The 18,786-nt window shown below is 39.2% G+C and overlaps 1 protein-coding gene across 1 annotated transcript in view; it reads right to left on the reverse strand.

Annotated features, from left to right (window-relative positions):
* ABCA13 (ATP binding cassette subfamily A member 13) overlaps window positions 1-18,786 on the reverse strand; it is a 502,662-nt gene that overhangs the window by 127,204 nt on the left and 356,672 nt on the right. The window contains exons 52-55 of the mRNA XM_073008854.1: window positions 12,850-13,006; window positions 9,444-9,697; window positions 5,537-5,729; window positions 1,295-1,404 (exon numbers count right to left, since the gene is read on the reverse strand). Of these exons, the coding sequence (XP_072864955.1) occupies window positions 1,295-1,404; window positions 5,537-5,729; window positions 9,444-9,697; window positions 12,850-13,006 (714 nt within the window). The remainder of the gene's footprint in view (window positions 1-1,294; window positions 1,405-5,536; window positions 5,730-9,443; window positions 9,698-12,849; window positions 13,007-18,786) is intronic.

An 18,786-nucleotide genomic window follows, 5' to 3' on the forward strand; every position in this document is an offset into this window, starting at 1 on the left:
TTCTCTACATCCACAGAACAGTGTTTAATCGATTTTTATGTGCCATATTCATTCCTGCAAAACTAGTGTCGAGAACATCTAACCACTCTTAAAAATAAATATCTCTCTGGATCAGAAACTGAACAGAAAGCTGGAGGTCGGGTCTCAACCTGTTGGCTGGTGGGTGCTGGGTTTAAATTCATAAATACAGCTGTGAATTTGACTACCCATCAAGTTACAATGAGTTTGCTGTAGTGGGAAAAAAGAAAAATAGATGCCTGGGGCCTTTTAACAGAGTACTGAAAACAGAATGGGATATGAGGACATCCGTATAAGGAGGCACAGCACAGGAGCGGCATGTGGAGAACGAATCGCCAGAAACTGGCTGGGAAATTAAAGATCTAAGATTTTAGTTTGTGATATTGAGCCCAGTTTGCTGTTAGGGTAAACTTGACCGCACACAAATCAAAGAGCAAATTGAGCACAGAGAGGTTTAGAGCAGGTGATTACTTCTTGCAGTAGAGAGAAAAATCATTAACATTAGTCCTGATCAGAGCAGGGGAAAAGGGAAGACACGCTACCATACAGGTGCAGAAAGGGGCATGAAGGCACCATGCCCTGAATGTTCCCAACCAAGCACACAGTTTAGAAGGAGGTGAAGAATCCCTGTGAAACAGGGACTGAGGTAAGAGTGACATACAGGAGTGCATGAGTGCATGTTACCCACAGAGGCTATAGGGGTCATCCGGCCTCAGGCAGCCTCTGAGTGTGCAGGGTGCCCAGGGACCTCACGTATGTTAGAGCAAGGTGAATAAACATCTTGCCTACTCCTCTAGAGGCAGCTTTCTTGGTTTTTATTGTGTTCACTGCCCCACCCTGAAGGAGTCATGATCACCTGAAAGAGGAAGTCTGGGTGGTAAAAGGAGGGAAAGCATCTGGCCACTTAGGCTGATGGGAACATCTGAAGCTTTATCCAGAGGATAATAAAGAAGAACCACCCCTTTGTCATTTCCTGCTCCCCTTAGTTCCATGTGCAGAGAGGAGCTGGGCACTTCCAATCCACTCTGATAGGTCCCAGGGAGGTCTGCCTGTGGCTGCTCTGTGATAAGACCTCCTTGACCCTTTACTCCAGCTGGAAGTACTGAGCTCAGTTCATTCATATTTGGAAACTTTTTCCCCCTTCAAAGAAATTGGAAGGTAAATTTGGAGGAAAATGATGTTTTCAAATTTTATTCCACAGGACTGAGGGAATGCTGGGGGTTCTCTGGGCTTGTTATCTCTTTAAGCAGCAAACGTGATGAAATCTGGATCTTACCCCATGGGAGTCCTGATGATAGCATGTCCTGAAGTTGGAGAAACTTCACCATTCAGCATTTTGAAAGTCGTGCTCTTCCCAGCTCCATTCACCCCTAGAAGTCCAAAGCACTAAGAGGAAATAAGGTTAAGTAAAGCGCACTCAATCAAACAAGCTAAATAAATAGAACAAGTTAAATAAAATCAAAATTATATTAGAAACAGCACTTGCTTTTAGCCAACTCTGGGTTGACTTTGTTGGTTTGTGTTATTTGTGGAGTTTTAAAATGACAATATTGTATAAAACACTGTCTAGATTACAAAGTCCTCTCAAAATCATCATGGCACTTGAGTGGTATAAGAATTTCAGCAGTAATTTACAGACAATAAATTCATGTGTGGAAAACTCAAGAGGATGAGAGTAAATGCCAACTATCCCAAATTATGCGGAGATAATATAATATTCTTTGGAAGTCACATCATTATAATTATTACTCTGATTTCATTTTTGTATATTTTAAAGTATTTTCTTTTTTCTTTTCTTTTTTTTTTTTTTCTTTTGAGACAGAGTCTTGCTCTGTCGCCCAGGCTGGAGTGCAGTGGCCGGATATCAGCTCACTGCAAGCTCTGCCTCCTGGGTTCACGTCTTTCTCCTGTCTCAGCCTCCCGAGTAGCTGGGACTACAGGCGCCCGCCACCTCGCCCGGCTAGTTTTTTGTACTTTTTAGTAGTGACGGGGTTTCACCGTGTTAGCCAGGATGGTCTCGATCTCCTGACCTCGTGATCCGCCCGTCTCGGCCTCCCAAAGTGCTGGGATTACAGGCTTGAGCCACCGCACCTGGCCTAAAGTATTTTCTTAAAAGATTCCATCTTCTACTGTGTATACGTGTGTGTGCGCGCGTGTGTGTGTGTGTAGTGCTCACAGCTTTCTTATGTACCTTATTTTTCCATTGAAGAGGCTGTAAATTCCTGTAAATTCACTCTTAACTCAGAGTCTAGGCTAATTCTGATATTAATTCTATATTCTGACATTGAGCATAGAGTCAACTCAGTTCTTGATCCAATCTCGCCTTACAGCCAACGTGAAAAATGGCCTTCTTGCTGTCTTTTCTACACTTTGTCTCTATCATGTGCCTCAGCATATACTGTGCCTGAGAGTCCACCTTGGTGACTGTGTCTCTCTGGTTCTGTCAATCTCCTTCCAAGACAGGTGTTTTCTGATGGCTAGGAGCTGCGATCTACAGATACAAACCGGCTTCCTGGCTTCTCAAATCTTGGGAAGTGACTGCTTCTGGATTTTCTGCCACCAAGCATCACCTAACCATCACATAACCCTGTTTTGGACCTCTGGATTTCACAACTCCCCTGAGCTGCTACCTGCTTCAATTACCATGTTTTCCCCACTTGCCCTGCATCTCTTCCACCATCTGCAATGTGAGTCCATCTCCCTCCAGGCCTACCCTGTCCATGTCCCAGGGTACACCACCATCAGCTATCCAAATTCTACCAATGCTTTAAGGCTTAGCTATAAACCACCTTTTTAATAAAGTTCTCCCCACGTACCCTGTCCTCCCACCTTTCCTTCCCTGTCTACCCAGCCACCCTCTCTGGACTGACAGCACTGAAGACAATACCACTCACGTACCTTTCAGTTATTTTTAGAAAATACTTTAATATATACAAAAATGAAATTGGGAGGATAATAATTATTATTATGCTGTGCTTCCAAAAAATACTATGTTGTTATATCATTGTCCCCGCCTTGGGACAATGCTCATGCTCCCATGTAACATAGTATATGCTTATGATATTTTGTTTCCTAACTGATTATTAATTTCTAGATGGAGAAAGACATATAGTCTGACCATCCAGGCAATGATGAACTGCATACATAATAGTCATCTTACAAGATGAGAATACCATATTTTAACTATACCTTGTCTATGTTTAGATACACAAATACTTGCCATTATGTTGCAATTGCCTACAGTATTCAGCACATGCTATAGAGATTTGTAGCATAGGAGGAATGAGCTGTACCCTACAGCCTAGGCGTATCATAGGCTATGCCATGTAGGTTTGTGAAAGTATATTATATAATGAAATCACCTAATGACACATTTCTCAGACTATATCCCCATTGTTAAACAACACAGGACTGTATCTTAGTTATTTCTGTATTTTCCACAGACTCTTGCATAGCACTCTCCATCTAGGTCATTAAACTGTAATGCTTATAAGAGCTTAAGAGAATAAAATCCAACTTTAAATGGCATCCTGGATCATTTAAGATACCTGGAGCATCATTCTTATCAATGTTTTACAAGTTTCTCTCTTAGCCCTGTTGGGACTCAGAAAATAATACCCCAAAGTGAAGGCCTCAAAGGCAGCTTCAGAATCAAAAGTTTTTCTGACCTTCCCTGCCCTGCTGTCTCTGGCCCCTCTTTCTCCCCTGAGGCGGTCATAGAAACTAGAATCTCTTTTCCTCAAAGTCAGCCATTAAACCTAAAAATATTACCCTAACTTCTCCCCCCTTACGTATTTTTCAGTGCAAAAATTAGCCCTAAAGAAGTGATCTGACCTACCTTGTTTGACTGTAGGTCATAAGACAGACCTGTATTCCAGAGAGGGTCCTGCCCCACACCCAGAAGGAAGAAGCAGAAAACCAGACACCACCTGTTCTCACTTACAAGTGGGAGCCGAACAGTGAGAACACGTGGGCACAGAGAGGGGAACAACACGCACTGGGGCCTGTCAGGAGGGTGGGGGGAGGGAGAGCATGAGGATAAACAGCTAATGCACGTGGAGCTTAATACCTAGGTGATGGGTTGACAGGTGCAGCAAACCACCTTGGCACACGTTTATAACTATGTAACAAAACTGCATGTGCTGCGTGTGTATCCCAGAACTTAAAATAAAATTTTAAAAAATAAAAATAAAACATCTAGATAGTAACTAAAAAAAAAAAAAAAAAAAACATCTAAACAGAGAGGCCTTGCTGGGCTTCCCCTCTCAGTCTAAGAGCATTAATTGGGTCATACTCTTTTTGTCCAGCCCCATTTCTACATGGCTGTCCGTATTTGATTGAACCTAAGCATAAAAATAGATAGTTTCCCTGTATCTTTCGATCTTCATTTCAACTCTTATTTTCTCTAAATCTGAGCTGCTCTTGTAGCATGTAAAACTATAATCAAATAAATTCATAGGTTTTTTTTCCTGTTAAACTGCCTTTTGTCAGTTGATTTCCAGTGAACTTTGCCCCCCCCCCCCACACTCCTTTGCTTCAAACTACTATGGAAAGGTACTGGCAAAACTCTAAATAATCATGAATTTTAAAGCAAGGGTTAAAAAAAATAGTTCAATAAGATGGGTAAGATTGCATAGCCAGTCTTAGAGCAGAAGCTAACAACTACTAAAAAAATAAAAAAATTTAAAAAAATAAAAAAATAAAAAAAATTCTTTCTTAACATTTTGTCCTGATCTACCAGAAATCATAGTTCAGAGAGTAAGAATATGCCTGCATTACTTCAGATTGGTTTCTTGGCTTCTCTTTACCTCAGAATACTCATATCTGAGACACCTACTGTCAGATCACAAGTAGAACATAAATACCAATCAGATAACAATATAACCTATTTTGAATTTCTCAGGAGCTGGGAACATTATGAATGCAAGGTGCTTTTTTTATTTTTGACAGTTAATTGAAGGCAATCACTTCCAGAACTGATTTCCCTTTACACATTAAGCTCAAATCAGGAACAATTTATATGACTTCTGTCAGTTCTGATTCAACATTATAACTAGAATTAATGTCTTACCTGTGAGAAAAAACTTCCTGAGCTATTGCTATGGTGGGTGAGTGTTCTTTACCTTTTCACAGTAGCATTTTGCCAGATTGGCTTAATTGGACACTTAGAGTATTGATGTCCCAGTAAGAGATAAAAGTGGTCCTTACTTAGATTAAAAGAAAAATTTCCTCAGCAAAAAGTTATCCCATAGCCCAAGTCATAATTAAAACTATGCAATCACATGACATTTTTAAAATTATAAAACAAAATAAATCCTATCAATCAGCCAAGTTTTTACTATGAAATAGTCAACAGACCTTCTTTTGGTTCTGCTCCTACTGATTTTGTAGGAATTTCCAAAATTTGAAGGCTATTTTTGGCTCTGATTTCAATATTCTGAGAATAACACAAGCAGATTAGCAACTAGAGTTGCACAGGTTCACAACAGAAGAAGATTAAAAATAGAAGCTTCATTACCTCTCCTTTTGGTATGCCCAAACTAATATCTTGCACAGCAATAATCTTCTGGAAAGAGCGTCGATAGTGTTTACTAAGGTTGTATAACACAAGAATGTCTCCACTGGTCCTTCCTTCAAACACCCTCATTTCCTCTTTTTCAACATCTATATCCTTGGAAGATTTGACTATGCCTTGGAGAGTAGATTGACCCCTGGGAAGATGAAATCAGAGTGAATTCACACCTGGCAAATGATACCGGAATAGTCTAGAAGAGGGAAAAGGGTCAGAGATTTGTAAATAATGGAAGATACTGCCTTTGGACTTCTGCACAATCAGTTTTGTCCAGAGCACCCCAGTTCTGCCATCCTGATTACCAGGCAAGAATCCATTTTTATTGTCTAACATAAATGAAATATACATGTTCCAAAAAGATACTGAAATAGATTGACACTAAACTACAGCTAGTTTTTAATTTTATGAATAATAAAGTCATGCCAGACTTTTATACTAAATGTCAAAATAGCTTATCACAAAATTATTATAAGACATTTACCTAATAAGCACTTTTACTGAAAGAGCCATTTAATAAAGTAGACTGCATATAAAAGTACTCAAACACTGTAAGTTTATAGTATATGTTGAATCATGTAAAAGGATTATGTAACCAGCACTTGCACAATAGTTTGCAAAAAGTATTCAATAAGTATTTATCACAGTAATGCAAACTTCATTTTCAACTCTTATTTTCTCTAAATCTGAGCTGCTCACTTTTTAATCTTTATAATTTCCAATCTGACACATTTGACTTTCAAATAAATTTCAATTTCCCCTGAAAACTATAATATGCCAACATTTTAATTATTAAAATATATTTAAAATATTAGTCATATAAAATATATTTAGTGATTATATTTTAATGATAACCACTGAGTTAGTATCATAACCAAAATCAGTTACCTGGCTTTGACAGTGTAAATTGTCATGTAGTATATCATTATATTATCACTGGGAGAAGCTAGGTGTAAGGTACATTAGCAACGTTCGATAATAATTTTACAACTTCATCTGATTATTAAGCTATTACAAAATAAAAAAGGTATCAAAAATAAAATCCAATATCCATGGCAAGCTCCCAGTATCCCTGGCAACTTTTCTTTATTATTTTTCCACACCTGAAATCACCATTTGATAAATATATAATTTATTCTACACAGAACATAGATGATGAGAAAAATAGCTAGACACTCAGAATTCTATCTTATATGACCTCATTCATATAACGTTCAAAGGCATGAAAAATGAATCAATAAAAATAAAAATAAGGATTGCAGTTACCTAGGGTGCAGCTATTGATGGAGAAGTTTATGACAGGCCATCTGAAGTGTTGGTAGTATTCAGTTTATTAGTGAGAGGGGGTTACATGAGTGTGTTCAATTTGTGAAAATTCATTGAATTTTACACTTTTCTGCTTGAATGTTATTTCCCTTCCCCAGATGATGGTGTGTTTATTGACCTTCCCCCTGTCCTGGACTTCCAGAGGTCTTCACACTCCAACAGGAAGCTGTGCCACCTGTATTCCCTCCTGCCTGGCAGAGCAGTACTCACAGCAACCCACATCAGCTTGCTCATCCTCTCCTCAGGAGGATTACCGGGGAAGCTTTATGAACAGCTCCTGGGTCTCATCCCCAGAGCTTCTCATTGCAGAGTTCCAGGAAGGGGCCCAGGTGTGCACATTCATTTACATCTCCTCAAGGCATTCTGGCTGGTGGAGGCAATTGACTGAGGTTACTTCTGATCCACCCACTCACAGTAATCCAGTGTCCTAATACAGGAATCCAACTATGCCCAGCAATGTGCCACTTAGGTATCCTCTAACTGAAAATGACTAACCAATGATCTCTATATTAAATAGGAAGAATTCAGATGGGACCTAGGTATAGCAGGATTTTCCAGATATGCAGCGTATCTCACATCTGAACCGTGTGGCTGTTCCAACCAAGCCAGCACCTAGGGTATAGAGAGCAAAAGTGCAGCTCCAGGCAGGAGACAGAAAAGGCAGGAACTAGGGTCCAGGTCCTAATGGAAACCTGAATTCTTGGCAAACAACCCAAGGCCAGCAGCAGGACAGTGGGACAGCTGGACAGGAGCCAGCGCAGGTTAGGGAAGGACAGCAAGGAAGTGGGATCTCAGCACTCACGTCCAGCAGTGGGTGCAGGTGACAGGGGCCGTGCTCAGGCTGGGAAGGCAGGATCTATCCATTCCTAGTTGCACAGGGCAGGGTCTTCCTATTTTCTTCCAAGATTCAATTATGAGTCGCATATCAATACTATAAAGCAACATAGATATGCCCTCATAGAGAAAGAGGGCATAACAGAAACACTGAGAAGGCATCAGCCCAGTCCCAGAGTCAGGGCAACAAATATCCCTGTGGGGATGGAAGGGGGATCACAGACACCTTCACTGAGCAGAAGGCACCACACCTGACGGGGGGTGGGGGGCTTGCTAAGAACCTTGGGCTTTACCTTTCAAACAATGATTAATGGTTTAGTTAGATCTGGGTTTCAAAAGTAAATTGACTGGGTCATGCAGTCATTATGACAGTTATCCATAAAACGGTAGTAAGCAACTAGTGTCTAAATTCACTTAAATTTCTTTGCTCTGTAACTTTCAGGTAGAGAAAAAATTGACTCTTTACTATGAATAACAAGGACATTATTCTAAAATACAACTCAACTTATACTTACAACTCTAGAAAGTAAAGGTAATAGATTTTTTTCTTTAAAGAAAAATCTTTTGATACTATAGGAAAATGGAGTACCCTGAAATCTGCCAAGGGGGATCCTACATTATAGGTTTTTAAAATAGACTAAACTAGTAAGGGACATCAGAGAACAAATTATGTTTAAAAGGCACTCCGCATTTTACTCCAGGTTCACTCAGCTATTGGAAATCTGCAGACTCCAGGGTGACGTGGACAATTCAAAAGCACATTGGGATTTATATTCAAAATTGTGCCTACTTTCCTTTATTAAAAGGGGTTATGTAACAAAATATGTCAGGAAATGGCTGAAAGGAAAAATAATTCTATGAGGGGATCACCATAAATCATTAATCATGTGTCTTTATAATCCTTAATAGATTTTCTAGTGACATGGTCTTAATTGGTAATTTCTCCAAAATGGATCCCTCCCTCAAGTAGAGGTCAGAAGGAAATACATAGCTCTTGGAAAGAGCAGGCCAGTGAATTCAGACCACTTGGGTAAGGAGGGGAAGCCATACCACTGTGGACCCTACACAGGAAAACACATTGCTTCCTTACGTAGTTCAAATGTTTTATCTGACAATATTTCAGATATTCTTGCAAGGCCACATTAAATCCTATTTATAGTAGTAGGAATGCATGTGTGTGCATGCATGCGTATAAACCACATTATACATCTACATGTCTACATATGCCCCGTGCTACTGACTTTCGACCTCACCTGACAAAGATGAGAACACAGCAGCATAAGCAACAAGATCCAGCAAAGGACATACAGACATCTGTACTGAATTTTCCTATCTTCCTGCCCCCAGAGTTCTTGGCATTTAGTCGTAAAAATAATCACTGCGGTATCAACCAAATTTACCTTAGCTGCTTCAACGTAACAGAGAAATTCAGCCATTTCAAAGTGAAAATACACTGAGACAAATAATTGGAAACATTATCTTAGAGCTTGGCCCCTGATCTTTTGAAATTTTCTTTCCTGGTGTCAGTAACTCACATCAATCAACATTTAAAAAATAATAAAATCTTAATGCATTAGAACTATGTATAATGCTGACCAGATACAGTTTTTATTTTACAACCTCCAGGATGAATTTTTCTCTTCCTCTCTTTTTGTAGGAGTAAGTGCAGCTTGAGAATGAGCCCTTAGGAACCCACCTTGGCCATCGCAGAAGGTCCCAATGTAGCAGAACTCTCAAGAGGAGAAGTATTGTGCCCTGCGTTGCCAGTTCCACGAAGATCCAGCCCAGAAAGTCCATCTTAAAGGGACTCACATAGGAATCAATGCCGAAGCTGTGGGTCAGGTCATATTTGATCTGATTATAGCAGAGTTCTATCAGTCCTTGACCAAGGCAGAATTGAGGAAAAATAGTAAAGACCCACTTGAGGACATCATAGATATTTTGTAAATTCTGTACAGTGAAAAAAAGAAAAAAATCCAATTAAAAGCTATTCCCTTTTTCATAACATATACCAATAACTTCTTTTTCTCCTTGGTTACTCTGTGTTCCAAGTCTTCCCTATCCCAACTACTCACTGATATTCTCAGACAGCCATCAAAACAAAGCAGATCCTTCTTGAGATATTAGATCTACTGGTATTTACCTTTCAAAGTTTTCCTTGCTTGAGAACAGTGATGATTTTTACATCTATTTTTAAGGAAATCACAATGATCTCTACACAAGTATGAACAAAAGTGTTAGCAATATATGAACACTACGTTAACAAATAATCCATACATAAAAGGGGGATGCAGCTGCACAAACTCACAGAATAACCATCCATAAGTGTTCGATTTAGGATTATGTGAAAATTTTGAAAATGATAATTATACAAAGAAATAAATTAGGAAACACAAGTGTTTGCTCGCCCTATATCCCCCTCACTCCAACAGGAAGCCTCACCAGTGGGAAAGAGAGATGTTCCAGATCTTGTGTTTGAACTTAAAATGTGTCATCATATAAACTGTGATTTGGTAACAATGAAAATGATTTCATTAACACTATAGTTTGTAAACACAATGGTTAAATACTGGTTACACTAGATATTAAGACTTATTGTTGACCTTTGTGGAAGATGCAGTGGCCATTCCTCAAAGATCTAGAACCAGAAATACAATTTGACCCAGCAATCCCGTTACTGGGTATAAACCCAAAGGAATATAAATCATTCTATTCCAAAGATACATGCAGGCATACGTTCACTGCAGCACTATTCACAACAGCAAAAACATGGAATCAACCCAAATGCCCATCAGTGACAGACTGGATAGATGGATACACCGTAGAATACTATGCAGCCATAAAAACGAAGGAGATCATGTCCTTTGCAGGGACATGGATGGAGCTAGAAGCCATTATCCTCAGAAAACTAATGCAGGAACAGAAAACCAAACACTGCCACTTACAAGTGGGAGCTGAACAAAGAAAACGCATGAAAACAAGGACGGGAACAACACACATTGGAGCCTGTTGGGGGATGGGGTGGGAGACAGAGAGCATTATGAAAAATAGCTAATGCATGCTGGGCTTAATACCTAGGTGATGGGTTGATAGGTGCAGCAAACCACCATCGCACACGTTTATCTATGTAATAAAACTGCACATGCTGCACATGTACCCCAGAACTTAAAATATATATATATTTTTTTAAACAAAAGACTGATCTGAGAATCCAGTCACCTTCCTCGGTTTCTTTCATTAATTCTATAAGAATTAATGCCACAAAGCTCCATAACCTACAAATGAAAATTTGAAATTATTTGAAATAAACATTTGAATAATGTTGCTTCCTAAGCAAATAATATCAAAATAAAAGAGCAAAGGAAAAGAAAGACCCAAACAAAAGCAATAAGCTGGTTTTTATTATTTTTTACCAACTGATGTACATCCATTTTTGGCAAACACCTCATTGCTGTTGATTTTTTTTTTACAAGTAAGCAATGCTGTTTATAAATAAAGGTAACAATGCCTTTCCACTTGCCACACGGGTAGAACCTCATGAGTGGAAAGGTTCCTGGTCCACTTCCTCTTTGGATATGGACAATTCTTCCTTTTTCTTTTGGAGCTAAATCTCACTTCTGTGACTCCACTCCTCAGGGCAGCTCTCTGCTTCCAAGTTCCTCAACACTAGGATTATCTACTGTGAGTCTCTTTTCAGTTTCACCATGGTTCATGGTTGACATCCTCATGGTTCATGTCATGTTAGAGATCCGATGAGGGAGGAGGAAAATTGTACACTATCTCTACTGATTTCGATTTTCTTCTCAAGCTAAAGCCAATTAATTGTTCTGCAAGTTTTCTCTTTAAAGTGTAGACATATTAATATAAATCAGGGTCAATAATAAATCTGTAAAAAATCACCAAAATAGATTATTACCTTCACTGAATGCATAATCGATGTTTACAGAGTTCACTGCTTCTATCGAAATAGGAAGCACAATAATAAAAACTAATGTTAGCTATCATTGGCAAATCTACTAAGTCTCTGAAAGTGCAGCCATAAGGAAGTAGACTCATCCCAATTAAACAGGCATCAGCCCCTGTTTGATTTTAAATGAGAACTGCAGCACATGCTTCAAAACTAGGGCTCAGTAGCTTTTCCAGGTCATTTTCTCAGCCTCTGAGTTGGCCAAACATTTGGGAACCACTGAGGAATCAGACTCCATATAAACAGCAAGGAATCAGGAGAGAACAGTGTGGCCAGAGCTGAGAAAAGAAAACAGAAAGAAAAGGATTGCAATAAGGGGGGCAGAGGAAAGTGCAAAATCTGAAGTCCTTACCTCCAGGTAGCACCGGGGATGCTGAGGGGCTGAAAGATGTATTAAAGCAGAGGCAAAGACCCAGGTAGGCCTCACTAAGGGAGGAGACAGGAGTGAAAGGAATGTGGCAGGACGAATGGGTTCAGCTTGACCTAGACACCTGCTGAGATGACACTTAAGAAATGACTTGCCAATCGGAACGGCCTATTGGAGAGTGGCGCTGATCTCACAAGGAGAAATTCTTCCTGACCATGGGCCTTATGCTCAGGTAAGCCCTTGGCTGCCACACTTGGAAAATAGCAAAATTAAATTTGTTCCAGAAATCACAAAGAAGAGGGCAGAATCCCCCAGATCATCATTCAGACATGCTGTGCCCTGAGAGCATGATCAGCTGTGGTATGGCCCATCCTACCTTGTAGAGTCTGACCCTAACAATAGTGAACATAGAGAGGGCGTGTTTCAATGACTCACTGTTCCGCCATTCATCAGTAATTCATCAACAGTCTCTGATGAAAATGCTGGGGATGTGGCAGTGAACATCTTCATGACTCTACCTTCAAGAATGGAGTGGCTGAAACAGCACATCTTTTAACCAATTGTTGCTAAGCCTTTTTATAATGGCTTTTATAATGGCAACATGTTTTTTGTTAATTAGAATCAATTTATCTTTCTGGAGTTTAAAGACAGTGGATACCAATGCATTTCCATTGAATTCCAGTTGGAAAAGCAACAAGAGACATGAGTTAACACCGTCTTTGCACTAGAGGTGCAGAAGTGTAGAGGTGATGCTACAAAGCTACTGACCTTAGCTTTGGAGATGATGGCTAGCAACCGGGGCATGACGGTTATGAGCATGGTACAAAGGCCAAAGATGAAGTTTAGTGAGACATAGGAAATGAAAGCCACGTCTGAACTGGAGAAGATTCTGGACATCAGGTACATCCACGGAAGAGTTGCATATCTGAAAAGCAAAGTGAAAAGTCATGTTTGTTTTACTGTAATATTTATAGTAGTTTTCTCTTATCTATGGCAGATACATTTTAAGACCTTGGGGTGAATCCCTGAAAATGCAGCTATTACTGAACCCTATATACACTATGTTTTTCCCCATACATGCAACCTATGATAAGGTTTGATTTATAAATTAGGCACAGTGAGAGAGTAAGAACAATGACTAACATAAAATAGAACAATTACAGTAATATGCCAGCATGCCTACTCTAGCACTTTGGGGCCATCTAGTAAAACAAGGGTCTCCTGAACACAAGCACCACCAGGCTGCGACAGTCAATTTGGTAACTCACTGACTCCCAGATCTGAAGTGAGGATGTGCTGGACAAAGGGGAAACTCATGTCCCTGCCAGGACAGAGCAGGACAGTACAAGATTTCATCATGCTACTCAGAACATTGTGCCCTTTAAAATCGATTGTTTATTTCTGGAATTTTCCATTTAATATCTTGAGACCACAGTTGACTGTGGGTAACTGAATTCTCTGAAAACAAAAATGCAGATAAGGGGACAGCCATAAGACTGAATTATAGATGCAATTTTATTGGCCCAGCAATTTTTCCTCACTTGGTGAACAGAAATGAACTTTACATAAATACATTCCATGGTATTTTCCAAAGACAACACACTCTTCCTGGGGCTTCAAAGGACTCTGCAATGCAATAGAAAGAACACAGGATGGGGTCACAACACACGGGCTGTACATGGGCCTGAACTCGTTGGCTCTGTGGCCTGGAGAAAGTCAGCTGACTTCTCCAACTTTTCTTCCCCAGAAGGAGCTTCTTTGCTCTGCTTCTCATCAGGAAGGCAGGAATAATACTTAGTTGTAATATTGAGAATTAAAAGATATCAAGAATATAAAAAGCTGCAGAGCTACATAAAAAAATAAGGCCCAAAAATAAAAACTGAAAGCTTTCTTCCAGCATCCATTGCACAGAGGTACCATCTGTAACTCCTCAGTGTGCCCTATTCTTCCTTTAGCCCCCAGCAACCCAGGAGACAGCACTGTAACCGTCATCTCACAGGCAAAATAATGGGGATTTGCAGAGTTCAGACACTTGATCGAGCTTTGCAGGTGATAAGTAGGTGAAGCTGAACATGGGGTTCATTTCCATGTGGCCCCAAAACTGGGGAGTAAGAAGTATTGCTAAATATTGAACCCTAGAAGCAGTCCCCACATGTGTCAGATGACATCAGGATCTAAGATACTACCCAAACGTCCCTAAAAGGAAAACATCTCATTTTCTTCATTCTATCTCCTCCATTCTAGAGCCAGGTTTCACTCATGGCACCTTCCCTCAGCTCCTTCCTGAAATAATACCACTGCACCCAATAAAGGAAACACACTTTGAATGATGGTTTCTAATATCAGCAGAGAAGTCACTGATTTTGAATCACAACTTTCCCGAAACATTCTCATGTATCTGGCGCTCCAACAAGTTCTCTGCTCACTCAAGGTAAATGTATCATTGTTTTCTTACGGTGAATAATTGGCTTAACCTGAAACATTTCAGTGCCTGCAAAATGTCTGAGATTTTCTTAATATGTTAACAAGTTCTGAAAAGTATGAGACTTCAAAATGATATAAGAGATGCCAGGCCTTCAAGTTAACTCTTAGTCTAGTATACACTCCCTTTCATATGATATCTATGATATTCAAATGCTTTCCTGGGTTAAAAGATACATTCTCATAGCTCATTAGATATATATAATATGATATATAAAATCATATAGTGTTTTAGACACTCAATAGCAATCTGCTTCAAAATGTGGGCATGAAGATAATTCTTTCAAAGCACAAAACGGAGGCAAGAGCTGTTCTAAAGCAGTTGCTGCATAAGATAATCAACTAATTAAATCAAAATAATTACCAGAGAGGTAAGTCATGGCTTCTTAGGGCTGTACATTATCAACACCTCTGTCTGAAATACACTACCACAGAGAGAATTCAAAACCCAACACATATTCACCCACGCCACACACCTCCCCTCTTTCCTTTATTGTCCCTTCTGAGACAAAAATCAAGTGCTACACTCCGTCATGCGACTGTTTTGAGAATCAAATGAAATCACAGAATTGCAAGTAATTTTGCAACGGAAACATAAGCAGTAGTAGAAGTTTGTGAGCCAAATTTTGGGGCAGCTGTAATTGCCATAACATTCATTCTAAGAGTGAATGAAAACTCTCTCCAACTTATAACTACTGATTCTAACTCTGTATTCTGGATCAACATGTGACAAATTGCTTTTCTTTTCCATGTGACAGTCCTTTAAATAGCTGAGGATAGCCATGTTATTCCGCTTAAACCTCCACTACAAAAGACTGGGTCTTTCTCTGCTCCTTTAACAACACGATATTCAACCAGCTCTCCCTGTTACATTTTGCATTGTGGAACTTAGGGGAGTTTAGGTAAGGCCACCTCACAGAGAACATGATGTGGTTGACCTGGCACAACACACAGCAAGATTATCATCTGCTTTGATCAGCATCTCCACATTCAGCAATACAATCTAAGGGTGCAGCAGCCTCCCTGTCTTGCTGTGGAGCCTGCATACCAGATCTGCACTTGAGGGACTAATTAGCACCTCAACACTAGGCTCTACTTCCTTTGAGATGGTTCAGCATCTGTACTTTGTTACTTATTACATAAGGTTTCCATGTTGGGTTATGTCATTTAAATATTTTACAAGTGGATCAAAGCATTATTTAAGAAAAACAAAGAATCAGAGACATAGTCCTAAATGAAGTCACACGAGAGTTCCTATTGCTAGATGAATGAAGAGTCTTCAGTGTGGTTTCCAACTGGCTGTGATTCCATCACTTTTTTACTCCATTTTCATTAGTTATCTTTCAAATGCTTGCCTTAAATTAACATATTCGCAGCTCCAGTCTCCTTTCTTATAAGAAAAAAATGAAATTGACTTAGAGAGCATCATTTTTTGTGTGTGAAAATTACAGTGAATTTCAATAATCTCCAGGCTTTTATTAAAATATAATATCATTTTAATGATTTTAAAATTTGCTAGAGATTGACTTACTGTTCACAACATCATGGAATTTATGGGGGAAGAAAATTCCCCTTTTGAAAATCAGCCACTTCCCCATGCTCTGTGAATTTCCCAAGACACTAAACAGGATTCTGTAATTTCATCTTTTGGCACTAAATATACATCAAATATATTCTTAAGGTTTCAATTTTTATGTAAGCTAGGCTCTGTTTTCTTTCATTCATTTCAGGTGTTACTTCCCTCTTTTGGATGCTAATTATCCCTGACTCTCCGTTTTGTAGTTTAAATAACAAACTGTCCTTGATAGAAAGAAGAAAAACAATAAAACTGCTATTGGGCATGTTTGTCTTGTTATCTCTTAAAAGAATCAATTCATGTATACTATCCCTTATTCTTCATTTTTGTTTTTGTTTTTTAATATTGTACTTTAAGTTCTAGGGTACATGTGCATAACGTGCAGGTTTGTTTCATATGTATACTTGTGCCATGTTGGTGTGCTGCACCCATCAACTCGTCAGCACCCATCAACTCGTCATTTACATCAGGTATAACTCTCAATCCCTCCCCCCTCCCCCCTCCCCACGATAGGCCCCGGTGTGTGATGTTCCCCTTCCTGAGTCCAAGTGATCTCATTGTTCAGTTCCCACCTATGAGTGAGAACATGCGGTGTTTGGTTTTCTGTTCTTGTGATAGTTTGCTGAGAATGATGGTTTCCAGCTGCATCCATGTCCCTACAAAGGACATAAACTCATCCTTTTTTATGGCTGCATAGTATTCCATGGTGTATATGTGCCACATTTTCTTAATCCAGTCTGTCACTGATGGATATTTGGGTTGATTCCAAGTCTTTGCTATTGTGAATAGTGCCGCAATGAACATACGTGTGCATGTGTCTTTATAGCAGCATGATTTATAATCCTTTGGGTATATACCCAGTAATGGGATGGCTGGGTCATATGGTACTTCTAGTTCTAGATCCTTGAGGAATTGCCATACTGTTTTCCACAAATGTTGAACTAGTTTACAGTCCCACCAACAGTGTAAAAGTGTTCCTATTTCTCCACATCCTCTCCAGCACCTGTTGTTTCCTGACTGTTTAATGATCGCCATTCTAACTGGTGTGGGATGGTATCTCATTGTGGTTTTGATTTGCATTTCTCCGATGGCCAGTGATGATGAGCATTTTTTCATGTGTCTGTTGGCTGTATGCATGTCTTCTTTTGAGAAATGTCTGTTTATATCCTTTGCTCACTTTGTGATGGGGTTGTTTGTTTTTTTCTTGTAAATTTGTTTGAGTTCTTTGTAGGTTCTGGATATTAGCCCTTTGTCAGATGAGTAGATTTTCAGATTCCTGCCTTTAAGCAGCCATTAATGCCTGGACTTGCTCTTAGGTTTCAGCTCGGGATTCGGCTTTCCTGAGTTTGCCCTTGGGCTCCCTGTACCCACAGATCCTTAGAGGGACAACAGGCATGAGCAAATTCTGCTATCCTCACCCAGAGATTGCCAGGCACACAGGAGACAGTGGTTCCCCAAACCAGGTCTCTCACTGCCCCTCCTGTTACAGTGAGGGGTCACCAGTTCCACTGGCTGTGCTCCATGAAGAAAGAGCTACCTTCTAAATCTGCATCCCCATGGGTGTCACCCGGTGACCCTGATTGACTTCCCTTGGCGGCTCTTCTTCCCTGGAATTAGCTGTGACCACAAACACAGTCTGAGTTATCTTTGACATCTTTCCAGTCCCTGCAACCTAAGAGTTCTTAACCAGAAGTGTGTAACCCCTATTGCCTATGATTGTGCTTCAACAGACCTGTAAATCTCCAGAAATTCTTTGAAAAATGTGGTAGTTATGTATATGAAGAGAATTCTTAGTGTAATTCAAATTTTTTTTTTAAATGAAGGTATTCAAATTCAAATTCTTAAAGGGTTTCAAAATCAAAACATTAATAAAAAATTCTAAAAGCATGTTTTTAAGGCTTTCTAACCATTTTATCTAAGTTTTAACTCAGTTTTTGAGATATACTCTCCTAAAATTCAAAAATAATTTTACAGCAAAGTTTATTTAACTCGAAATAGAGGGAGACATGACAACACTATCCATTCAATTGGATCAATAAACTGAAATCAAACTGTGTTCTTAGAGCTGGGTACACACACATATAGATCTTTATACACAAGTCCATAAATTTCTAGTTAAATATAATAAACGTTTGTCTACTATAAGCATGCTTTATAGCTTAGGATATTACATCTTCTAAAGAGTAAAATAATTCTAAAGAGTAACAATAATGGCTAAAATTAATTTAATGAGTACTTTGTACCAGTCATTGTCCATGATATTTGCATAAATTATTTAATTTAATCTTTATAGCAAAAGATACGAAGTTTTATAGAGAAAAAACTGAGCATTAGACAGAATAATTAGTATTACCAAAGCCACAGAATTGGGGTTAGTGAGTAGTAATATCAATGTTCCCCCAAAAGTTTGTCTGTCTGTCTTGTTTCTCTCTCTCTCAATCTCTCTCTCCCTCTCTCTCTAAATCTCTCCTTCCCTCTCTCTCTTAATCTTTCTCCCTCTATCTCTCTTTCTCTCTCTCTCTTATCTACATACTTCCATCCATCCACCCATCCACCTACACATTCATCTAGTAATAGTATATATTTGTTTAAGTAAAACTCTGTCTCTAATTAGACATTTTGAATAATTCTAGGTCACTTATATAAAT

Source organism: Chlorocebus sabaeus, chromosome 21 (assembly GCF_047675955.1).
Source record: "Chlorocebus sabaeus isolate Y175 chromosome 21, mChlSab1.0.hap1, whole genome shotgun sequence".
Lineage (NCBI taxonomy): Eukaryota > Metazoa > Chordata > Mammalia > Primates > Cercopithecidae > Chlorocebus > Chlorocebus sabaeus.